The 12,328-nt window shown below is 39.2% G+C and overlaps 1 protein-coding gene across 1 annotated transcript in view; it reads left to right on the top strand.

Annotated features, from left to right (window-relative positions):
- Positions 1–12,328, top strand: part of TOP1 (DNA topoisomerase I) — a 90,056-nt gene that overhangs the window by 63,159 nt on the left and 14,569 nt on the right. Inside the window, exons 9-13 of the mRNA XM_041732620.1 lie at positions 793–908; positions 5,030–5,151; positions 6,269–6,391; positions 8,466–8,653; positions 8,928–9,072. Of these exons, the coding sequence (XP_041588554.1) occupies positions 793–908; positions 5,030–5,151; positions 6,269–6,391; positions 8,466–8,653; positions 8,928–9,072 (694 nt within the window). The remainder of the gene's footprint in view (positions 1–792; positions 909–5,029; positions 5,152–6,268; positions 6,392–8,465; positions 8,654–8,927; positions 9,073–12,328) is intronic.

Below are 12,328 nucleotides of genomic sequence, written 5' to 3'. Positions count from 1 at the left end.
TCCTTATTTCTATAGAGATGTTTATTGAACTATTTAGAGATGTATCATGTCTGCAATGTACATTGCTGAAATGGTTCAGCAAAAAATTAGGAAACTTAGCATAGTATTAATTGTTGAATGTTAAGTGATGGTTATATAATGTCCCTTTTAAAGTACTTATCTAACATTCGCTTATCAGTGTCTGTTAGATGGCTCTAGGTAACCCTTAAAGTTTAAGTACCTTAAACTCAGTATACCCCCACTGAATTATTATTTTCCAGTTTTCTGTGTTCCATCATGTACTTTCTTACAGGATTGTTTTTCCTTGTACCTTCATCTGGCATCTCCACTCCCAGGTAGTCTTTTTCAGTGTTATCAATAGTATAATAATACCTCTGCCATGTATACCATTTTAAAGGTTTTATTTATTTATTCATGAGAGAACACAGAGGCAGAGATATAGGCGGAGGAAGGAGCAGGCTCCTTGCAGGGAGCCCAGTGTGGGAGTCAGTCCCAGTATTGGAATCATACCCTGAGCCGAAGGCAGACACTCAACTGCTGAGCCACCCAGGCGTCCCTCCCTTGTATCCAGTCTTAGAACTGCACCACGGAACTGTATTTTCCTGTGTTCATATGAGTATTCCATTTTATTTGTTGTGAGTGTTGGCTTTTTCAAAGTGAAGAATACTGGTTATTTTGGTCCAGGCCTTGAATCTGGGGCCCAGAGTTATTCTAGCACACCAGTCAATTGAGCAGGTTAATTATTTGGGCATTTATTAGGTGATCACTAAATGAGGCTCTACTTTTTTAAAGGTGGGAAGAAGAGCGCTATCCTGAAGGCATCAAGTGGAAATTCTTAGAACATAAAGGCCCTGTATTTGCTCCACCATATGAGCCTCTTCCAGAGAGTGTCAAGTTTTACTATGATGGTGAGTTGTTCCAAGGTTGTCTAATTCTTGGCCAAGAAAAGAGTTTGCTTCTATTTAGAAGAATAGAAAATGAGAAAGGATCTTGTGCTATATAATCCTTTTTGTTTATTTCATTTTGTTGTATTGTCCTTGTGTGATTTGGGGGAGGGTTATCCAGTGTTTATTTCGCTCTTAAAGGCCCATTTGGTGATGATGGTGCCTTGACAAAGAGACTGTTAACATTTTAACTACATGGTCCCAAAAATGTCCATCTACATAGCTCATAGCACTTGGTCCCCACGTTAAATGTTATTATCTGAACTTCATTTCTGAGGAGCTACTTTGGCAAGATTTATTAGAAAAGCCTTACTCAAATGATAGTATTTTAGCAATATAATGCAAACTGACAAGCCACTCATGATGAGAAGAAGTAGTACTAGTATTTGATTGAAGATTAATTAGTCAGCTATCAGCCTCTAGGTAGGGCTGATAAGTGTCTGTCACTTAACTCTATGCAGCACAGCACTATGCCTTTACTCTGTGTGCAGTCAGATTTCGTGGCCTGCTGTGAAGAAGTGCCCTGTCTGGTTCTCTGAGAACACTCAGAATTGTCCATTAACTACCATCAGTATTTTCTGTCCTTGGGTAGAAGAATTTAAGCATCTGTGTCTTTGACATTCTTTCTTTGCAATGTAGCACTATGTAGATGGGAATATTTAGCTGATCTCCCTCATTCCAAGAGTTCTATCCAGAAAGAGCTGGAGCATTTTCCCCCAAATCCTATGTGCTTAAGATTTACCAGGTGGGTCTGGGCTCATTTAATAGATGTGGAATAATATTGGGGGTGCTTCTAAACCAAGTGGTCTGCTGACCAAACAGTGAGAAATACTAAATACTGGGCAGGAAGGCTGCTGAAAGGCACCAGTGGTAAATGCTTAAGAGAATTCTAGTGCATCTCTTTGTCCACCAGCGGTGGTTAGGGCCACAGATACTTTAAAGGTAGTAGTTTATACTGAAAGGCTGGGTCTCGCAAGTGGGAGGCATGTCAAACTTGGCAAGCTGGAATTCATTTTTTTACAACACTGTTTACTCAGTGTGTCTGTGTTGGACACCAAGACCCAGCAGGGAACTATATTGGCTAATCCCTGTTTGCATGGCCTTAATGACAAATGCTTGCATCAAATATTCTGATTGGTGTTGACTAGAGCACACAGGACAGAGTTCTACTATTAGCACTCAGAGTTGGTCATTCCTGGAGATGTTTGAATATGACTCCAAAGCCAAACTCCAATGAGGAGAAAGAGCCCAGAACTTCGAAGAAAGACCATCCTGAAAGTCTATGTATTCTGTAGCTCAAGTCTGGACTTAGCAAAAGGTTTAGGAAGCAGAATGAGTAAAGCCCCCCACTTTGAGGCTCAAAATGATTTGAAGGAAAGCTAGATTCTCTAGTCTTTGGATTTCTCTTTTCTTCTTCTTTTCTTCTTCTTTCTTCTTTCTTCTTCTTTCTTTTTCCTTCCTTCCTTCCTTCCATCCATCCATCCATCCATCCATTCATCCATCCATTTCGGGGAGGAGGGCAAGGGAGTAGGAGAGACAGTCCTTAGCAGACTCCATGCTCAGTGTGGAGCCTGACACAGGGCTTGATCTCCCAGCTCTGAGACCATGACCTGGGCCAAAATTAAGAGTTGGATACCTAATCAACTGAGCCACCCAGGTGCCCCTGGGTTTCTCTTTTTAAGATGGGAAGCCAAGCCCTGAATCAGTCATCACTGGTTACTATGGTCTCTTCTTCCATTTTGCCCAGCCCTCCTATTATAGGAACTCCAGCTATATCATTTTCTCAGTTGGGTTTCTCACTGGGTTTTCTTCCCTTTGATTGTGTAAACTCCCACTCTGTAGTAAGTCAGGATGTTGTATTTGAATTATTAGTCCAAATTGATACTGTAAGTCCTGCCTACTCTCTAGGGAAGGAGTTCTCGGACTCCTTTGAACCTACCAGGGAGGTGGGGCACAGGCTGGCTGAAGCAGTGACTTGTCTCTGCTGAGAACCTCCAGTTTACAGCTCTGACTCAGCAGTTTCTTCTTCCTGGATCTCAGCCTTTTCCACAAAGTGCTCCCTTTGCCAGGAACCTTCTAGTCATCCTCCTACCACTCTGCTGCTGGAGAGCTGTCATTTCCTCTTTTGACAGCTCATCTAAAACAGGAGGCATCAGAATTGTTTCCTCTATTGGTACAGAAGAATTCAGTAAAATTGGCCAAAGAGTCTCCATTTTTTGATTTTCAAATATTTATTGATATCAGTTTATGCCAAACAGACCCAAGAACATTTTACATTCTTTCTTGCCATGTATTTTCTTTCATTTTATTTTTAATGACTTAAATTTTTCCAGAAGCATGTTACAACTTTAGTGGTAACTATAGTTCAGACCTGAGTTGAGGCGATCTGAAGAAGTGCAGGAATCTCTTGAGAGCTAATAACCCTGTCTCCCCAAAGTGTCTTCTTGCAAAGGCAGAAGCTTAGAGGGGATTGAAAGGGGAAAGTGGTGCCACCTGTTGGCCTTTAGAGTTAGGATTCCAAACAGGTTCTTTCTGTCTACCCTATAACATTTTCAATTTTGTGCCACAGTTCCCTTCATCCCTGCAGTTAGGGATGATAACTTCCCAACTATCATGAAATGAGATGTCTTCTGAGTTTTGAAATGAATGGATTTCTGGTTAAGTTTTAGTTTTCTATAATTAAAGTGAAAATCCTTGGTGAATTATTAATGCCTATGTAATAGTAAGGCAGTGGAATGGTACTTAACCTCATTTTAGGAATAGTCAAGTTATTATGCCATGGATTAGTTCCAGATGGTGCTGTGTATAGTTGCATATTCAAGAAAAAAAATGGAAATTGGCCCTGAGAGTACTATTAAAAATACTCTATCTGAAAAGTAGATTAAACTCTCAAGTACTTTCCTTTATTGCTTTATTACTAATTAAGGTATACACAGAACCCCTAGGGCTCATTCACATTTACTTTACAAGTTAGCAGTTTCCGTTGTGTAACATCAGGATTCTTTTAGAACAGCTTTTACTAACATGTGCACACTACCAAGAACCCCAGTCATCCCTTGTGCTCTGGATAAGTCTTATTTCCCTGAAAGAGGCAACCTCATAGTGCTTGTGTTCAGAGCAGTCATCTCTCAAACTCTAGTATATACATAAGCCACCTGGAGGCCTCTTAAAATGCATTTTCTGAATCTATAGATCAGAGGTTGGGCCTTAGATTCTGCATTTCTTTTTTTTTTTCTTTTTTTAAAAATTTATTTATTTGAGAGCATGGGTGGGGAGGGACAGAGGCAGAGAAAGAGGGAGAGAGAATCTTAAGCAGACTCCTCGTTGAGTGTGGACCCCAAGTTGGGGCTTGATCTCATGACCCTGAGATCATGTGACCTGAGCCAAAGTGGACAGTCGGATGCCCAACTGACACCACCATCCAGGTACCCCAGAGATACTGCATTTCTAACAACTCCCACGTGATGCCAAAACTGCTGGTCTGTGAACCACATTTTTTAGTACAAAAGTTCTAGAAGAAGGTCTTATTTAGATTTTTCATGTGGGATATCTGGGCTTGCCTGCTATGGATATATATTATTTTATTCATATTCCACCCACCTAACTTTAAAGAAGAAAGATGCCTATTTCTTTTCCCCACAATTCCTTTCTTCCACTCCCTGCCCTATCCCTTCCTCCCCTTCTTGAACAGAGGCTGCTTAGCTTAGCAGTGGCAGGAGTCCCTCTGAGGATTTGATTTTTAAAAACCATTGAAGAGGTGTAAAGGACCCTGCTTGCTGAAAGGAAAAGGAAGAGTGGCTGGGCCTCCCCCAGCTCAACCCTGTCCTGAGCAGGCACCTGGGAACAGTTTACTGGCATAGTCTCCAGAGAATGACCCAGGTAAATATCTGCTAAAGAGAAGGAGAATTTATACAACTAGATATAAATCAGTGTATTGTCTTTGTTGTTATTGTTACCATATGTCACCAGACCTTTGTGTACCTTGGGAAGGTAAACCATTAGTTAGAAGACTTCTCCAGAGCTCAGTATTTATATTCAAAACATAAACTATACAGCTCAATTTTTGGAACTGCTTTTTCCTCTAGGTAAAGTCATGAAGCTGAGCCCCAAAGCAGAAGAAGTAGCTACCTTCTTTGCAAAAATGCTCGACCATGAATATACTACTAAGGAAATATTTAGGAAAAATTTCTTTAAAGACTGGAGAAAGGTATTGTTGCCCATGTATTAATATCCTAGCACCTTGCAGAAATATTAATCAAGTACTCAGTTAATAAACTGTTACTTTACAAAAAGTTCTGTAATGTAAAATTTGAGCTTTATGAATTTTATTATATGCAAAGTTTTTCTTTTTTCCCTATTCATTCAGTATATTATGTAAGGTTTCTATCCAACAAGAATACTTCTATGTCTTTCCTTCCACACACTTAATGGCTGCAGGAGGGAGTTTATCAGGCTAAACAATAAACCTCAGCTCTGCCTGAGCAGAGGAAAGTTTGTCTCTGCAGGACTGCCTGTCCTCTGCTATTGCAAAGAGAGATATTATATTAATGTGATGTCCCATTCCCTTTGATTCTTGCTTATTTACTTTTGGTACTTTCTGCTCTTGAAATCGCATTTCCTATATCTGTCTAGGTGATTTTAAACAATCTTATTTTCAATTTGGATTGTGTGGACAGAAGTGAGCTGAAGTTTACCTTCTGAATAGTTCTGGAAATAATATTTAATAAGTGAATAGGTCAGGGATAATGTTTCTTTTCTTTTTCTTTTCTTTTTTTTAAGATTTTATTTATTCGAGAGAGGCAGAGATACAGGCAGAGAGAGAAGCAGGCTCCATGCAGGGAGCCCAGTGTGGGACTCGATCCCGGAACCCAGGGATCACGCCCTGAGCCAAAGGCAGGCGCTAAACCGCTGAGCCACCCAGGCATCCCAAGGGATAATGTTTCTCAGAGAGAATGAATATAGAAATGTTTCTCTCATTACTAAAGCAAATGATATATATTCATGTTTTTCCAACTGTGGGATGATACATATGCTTGCGGATGTGGCAGTGTGTAAGGAGCCCAAGAAATTACATAAGAGTTCTATAACCTTTTTTAAAGGATACATCATGTAAAGCATTTTTTATTTTATTAAGTATTTTATAATAGAACAAAGTAATAAAATTATGTTTCTTTTTTTTTTTTTCAAAGCTCATGAATTTAGATTGCCTACCTCTCTAGACACCTTTGGCTGAAAAAAAAATACTTTGCTGTAATCACAAAGAAACCTGTGGGATAAACCGCATATTTACCTTTTTCTTCTGTCTTCACCCTTTTCTTAACTAGGAAATGACTAATGAAGAGAAGAATATTATCACCAACCTAAGCAAATGTGATTTTACCCAGATGAGCCAGTATTTCAAAGCCCAGTCAGAAGCTCGGAAACAGATGAGCAAGGAGGAGAAACTGGTACTACAGAATTTCTTAAATCCCTGGAGGATTTTGGAAGTGTTTAATTCATCTAATTTTCTTCTTGGTTCTTAACAATATAGATTTCACTTTAGTAATTTCACATGGTTCTATACTAAAGATATAGGATTCTTGGGATAGTAAAGTTTAAGTTTTCTTAGTTTTTACACAGACCAAAAATTTTGAATAATAGGCATTTTATTTAATGGCTCAGTATAAGAACCTAGTGCTCTTGGAACCGAACCAGTCAGTAACTCCAGTAATACAGTATTTAAGTGTGGGCAGACCTATACAGTGGCTCTTGGATATTAGGGTTTTAAGACAGATACTATGATACTGCCCTTGTACCTCCCTGTTCTTGATTTATTTTACCCTGGGATCTAGCCATGCTCATCCATCTTCATCTTTACTCCAGAGGAATCTTTCTAGTATCCAGTGGGATGTCATTTTCTTCTAGATTACCAGTAGGCAAACTGTAGCCTGCATATTTCTATTAAAAAGTTCTTTGGAACACAACCGTATCTACTTGTTTACATATCATTTGTGGCTACTTTCATTTGACAGTGGCAGGGTTGAGTAGTTCCAAAAGAGACTGTATAGCCTGCAAGCCTAAAATACTTTCTGTCTAGAAAAGATTTGCCAACCCCAATCTAGAGAAGTCCAGGCTAGAGTTTGTCTTGTCTGCCTGCCTGCCTGCTTGCCTTCCATCCATCCTAATTGGAGGTCCAGAAGTTAAGGATTTTAAGGAATTTTGAAACTGTTAGTTTCAGTATTTTAAAGGACTTGTATGTTTATAAGATTTAGGCCATTGTATTTATTATATAATTCATTGTCTGATGGTGCCTATTTGACTTGTAGTTTAAAAATTATGACTTACTATAAAAACGATAATTGTATCAGACTTTTCAGTCTCAGTTTAGTCTTCTAAATGTTCCAAATTAGTGAAACTTGGTTTATTCTTTGAGTGGTGTTTTAAAACTTAAAAACCACTTTTGAGCTTTGTTCTTGCAAGTAGTGATCCAAAGATTAAGGAGGTTTCAGAAGTATCATCTTGTCAGAGCCCTGGCCAAAGACACCTGCTGTCAGGTTCTGAATCTCTTCTCACCCACAAGGCAACAGGACTTAGTTAAGTTGAATTTCTAAGTATAATATGAAGATAGAGTCAACAGGGGGTAAAGGAGGCTCCCAAGTTCCACTCCCACACTTTTGGATCAAGGATCACAAAGTATATAATGTATGTGTACCTATATACCTAGGAAAGAATCTATGACAGGTATGTTTAAGCTTGAAAACCCATCTGAAATGACGTTTAACTAAATGTGCCTGGAACCTATTAGAGAACATGGAGATGTTCTTTATGAGGCCTATCATAGACTCTTCCCTGTCTACCATTTTGACACTACTCAACAAAATGTTAATTTTTAAAGTTACTTTTAAAAATACCTAGGTAACATGTTCACACATAAGTTCTTGAAGATTAAAAAACATATCAACTTTGGATCTGTAGTTGGGGTCAGTCCTCAAAGGTAGATATTTTGGGGAATTTTATTATATTTAGTTTATTTATTATTATTATTTTTTAATTTATTTATGATAGTCATACAGAGAGAGAGAGAGAGAGGCAGAGACACAGGCAGAGGGAGAAGCAGGCTCCATGCACCAGGAGCCCGACGTGGGACTCGATCCCGGGTCTCCAGGATCCTGCCCTGGGCCAAAGGCAGGCGCCAAACCGCTGCGTCACCCAGGGATCCCTATATTTAGTTTAAAAACACTTTTAGAAGTTATCCTTATTTGCATTTCTTTCTCTTTAAAAATAATTTATTTATTATTATTATTATTTTTTAAAGTTTTACTTATTTATCTCTGCACCTAGTGTGGGGCTCAAACTGATGACCCTGGGATCAGGAGTTGTATATGCTCTTCTGACTGAGCCAGCCAGGTTTCTGCATTTGCATTTATTTCTTAATGATTTTTCGACTTTTCTGTACCTCGAACTGTTATCGAGTAAGAGGTAAAATATGAGTGGAAAACAGCAATTTGAGCCCATTTTGAGTACTTCCTTTCTGTGTTCCAGAAAATCAAAGAAGAGAATGAAAAATTACTGAAAGAATATGGCTTCTGTGTTATGGATAACCACAGAGAGAGGATTGCCAACTTCAAGATAGAACCTCCTGGGCTTTTCCGTGGCCGTGGCAACCACCCCAAGATGGGCATGCTGAAGAGACGGATCATGCCTGAGGATATCATCATCAACTGTAGCAAGTGAGCACAATTCATTGTTTGGGCCAGAAATCAAGTCAGGGGCTTCCTTTGTTCTTGGGAGTATGTTGCTGGAGGTGTTTCCCCACACTACACAGGACTGTTGGGAACAACATGGTATTTCCATGTACAGATCAAGTATTTTTCAGTTACTGACTGGTCATGAGGAGGAAACATGAAAATACATACTTAGAAGATTTATCCACGTTAGGTCATGAAAGGTGAAAATGTCCCTCACTTCTCATTCCACTGCCCTCCTGCTTTGTTATTTCCACAGAGATGCCAAGGTTCCTTCTCCTCCCACGGGACATAAATGGAAAGAGGTCCGACATGATAATAAGGTTACTTGGCTGGTCTCCTGGACAGAGAACATCCAAGGTTCCATTAAATATATCATGCTGAACCCCAGTTCACGAATCAAGGTAAGGAGTAGCACCACTTAGTGGGGCTGATCTCTTTTTATTGAAGTGTAGTATTTTTGGTCTCTAGAATCACTATAACAAATTACAAACTCTCCACATAATAAGGCAAATATTTTCATGCTTAGTATTATCTGGTGACCTTCCTAAGATGTAGCCATTTTCTGCATCACATTATAATCTGATTCATTAATTAATTCACAAATATTTACTGAGATTCCACGATGTGCCTGGCACAGTGTGTATGCATGATGCTAATTAGGAATTGTGTTGGTAAACAAAACTGATAACAGTCCCTGTTGCTTACTGTCCAGTGATTAGAATGTGATAAAGAATTAAATAAATGTGCGTTAAAATGTGATAAAGAAATAAATGTGTGGTGCCTGGATGGCACAGTCAGTTGAACATCCAACTCTTGGTTTTGGCTCAGGCCGTGGTCTCGGGGTCCTGGGGTTAAGGCTCAAGTCCAGTTTTGTGCTCAGCTCAGAGTCGGCTTGGGACTCTCTCCTTCTTTTTAATCTTTTATAAAAAATTTTAGAAAATGCAATAAATGTAAATTGGCTTTTACAGCTTTCTTCCACACTTTCTTGGTTCTGAAGAAGGGAATGTAATTGCTTTAAATCCAGAAAGTTATAAAAATACAGTCTTAAATGCTTCTGGCTTCCTAAGGTTTCTTCTGGGTAGTTTATACCAGGACTGAATGGGATGATGTATGCAAAAGCACATCATAAACTGTTATATACCTATGTGTTATTTGTTAATGCTCTTATTGAAAGGGAAAAGCTGTCTTGGAAGGGCAGTCAAGTTCTTTAGCCTGCTAGGTATTCCTGCTTGGGAGAGTCCTATGAACTTCTACCTCAGACGTACTATGGGAATGTACATAGCAACCCTAAAGAGAAATGAGCTCAAAAGAAAACAGCCAAGGAATTAGTTCTTTGTAGACTATGTCTGTTAAAAATGCAGGACACTGGGACTAAAGACTTTTTAAATCTTGGTTTATAGGTTATTAAACATCTGTTAAGACATGGAGGCCACACCTTGGAAGGCCTTGTCTTGTCGACACTAAATCACATGTCCTTCTAACTTAGTTCTTTGTTCTAATATGAAAAAGACCATCTCTGTATTTTTTTGACAGTTAGAAATGTCACTTTTTCTAGTTTATAGAGTAAGTATAGAATCAAAACCCTTATGAGAAGTCCAGTCATCTAAAGAAATGTTAATTCTTCAGAAATAAATGTAGATAAACAGTGGTCTTAGCTCTCAAAGAACTTCTAGGCTAAGTGGGCAAATTGGGTAGGAATTCAATTGTATTTGAAGAAAGTAAGCATTAAGTGTTTTAGATAAATGTAGCAGTTATTTCCAGCGCTTAGAGATCAGAAACTTTATGAAGGAAATTAGATTTAATAAGATTATAGTTCAGTCTTAAAAGGGAGTTATTCCAAACAGTGTTGTGTTATTATGAACAGAATGGGAGAAATGTAAAAGGGAGTAACAAAAAGAATTAGCAATTTACATAGCATTGTGAATGTGCTAAAATGTTACTAATGGTAAATTTTATGTGTATTTTACACAAATCAGTGATATTAGGTTACTTTTCACATAAGTGTTTTCACATAAGTTGACATTCAGTTATCTTAGCAACCATAGCAGATGTACGAATGCCACTGTTTTATAGATAAATTTGGTCTCTGGGAAGCCAGGAAACTTGCCCACAGTCCAATAGTTAGTAACTGTGACTTAGATCTTTAGCCTTTTGGTGCCTTCTTGTGATATCCTACTGCCAATTTGTGGACAGCCTTAAGCATCTTGCTAAAGAGACTGGTCCAAGTTCTGTATCTGGAGAGCTATTGAAGGGCTTTGAACAGAGGAGGGTCTTGAACATATAACCCCAACTTCAGTAAGATTTACAGGCTTTGTACGCAGTCACACCAATAAACAAATTCTTGTAAAAGATGCGAAGATGGGGATCCCTGGATGGCTCAGTGATTTAATGCCTGCCTTCAGCCCAGGGCATGTCCTGGAGTCCTGGGATCAAGTCCCACATCAGGCTCCCTGCATGGAGTCTGCTTCTCTCTCTGCCTATGTCTCTATTTCTCTCTCTCCGTGTCTCTCATGAATATATACATAAAATCTTTAAAAATAAATAAATAGAAGATGGAAAGAAAAAGTGCAGGGGTACCATGTGAGAGTATACCAGGGCATTTGATTTTGGCCTCAGGTTCAGGGAAGGCTTTCTGAGGAAATGACATTTACAATAAGACAAGACTGAATAGGATTTATCCATGGAAAAGATAGGGGAATGGGTCTTCCACAGAAAATAGCCTTTTGAAATCCTTGAAGAGAGAAAGTGTTTGGTGGTCTTGAGGCCTGAAAGAAGGGCAGTGCAGTTGAGGTACAATGTGAGCAAGAGAGGGGCATGAGGAGGAAGCTAGAGGGGATGCAGGCCAAATCTTCAGGCTCTTCCTTAAAGTTGTTTATATTATCCTAAATCCAGTGGGAAGTTACTGGGTTCTAACAAGGGAAATACCAGATTCGTGTTTTAGAAACCTATGACCTAACTGATCATTCTGAGTGGTAAATTCTGTGGAGGTTGGATTGGATACACACTAGAAGTAGGGATACCAATAGGATGCTGTTGTAGTCCTCCAAGCAACAGATGGTGATGGCTTGGACAAGATGATGCCGGTGTGGGTGGACTAGAGGTGAACAGATCCAAATACATGTATACTGCAATCTCTTACACCTGGCATTCAAGCAGATTGTAGGAAAGCCTCCAAGGCTTGAGATCTTTATTGTTGACAGACCAGGGGGAGGACCTCCAGGGCTAGGAGCCACTAATTTATTCCTGACAATATCCATATAACCCCCATACACTGTAGGAATTTGTGCAGGTTTCTAAATGATGGTTATGATAGTGAATATAGAAGTCACCCACATGTAGGCCCTGCCTAGAATCTTATACACAGGACAGAGAATCTACTCAGCTGGGTTGGGATCCAGAATCAGGCAGATGGTTAAGGGCTTAGGAAGTCATACTTACTGTAAGTTAAGAGAAAAATCTGATTTCTTCAGCTCTCTGCCGATACTTAACTGTTTCCCCTCAGAACAGTAAGGACTCACTATTTCTACTACTTGTACCTTGTATTACTACTACAACTACTTTTTTTTTTTTTTTTTTATAAGAGTAAGAGGGAGATTGGTGGGGCTGGAGAGGTAAAGGGAGAGGGAGAAAGAAAAGATTTCAAGCAGACTCCTCACT

This window comes from Vulpes lagopus, chromosome 18 (assembly GCF_018345385.1).
Source record: "Vulpes lagopus strain Blue_001 chromosome 18, ASM1834538v1, whole genome shotgun sequence".
NCBI lineage: Eukaryota > Metazoa > Chordata > Mammalia > Carnivora > Canidae > Vulpes > Vulpes lagopus.
This window is presented reverse-complemented; position numbering and strand designations above follow the sequence as displayed.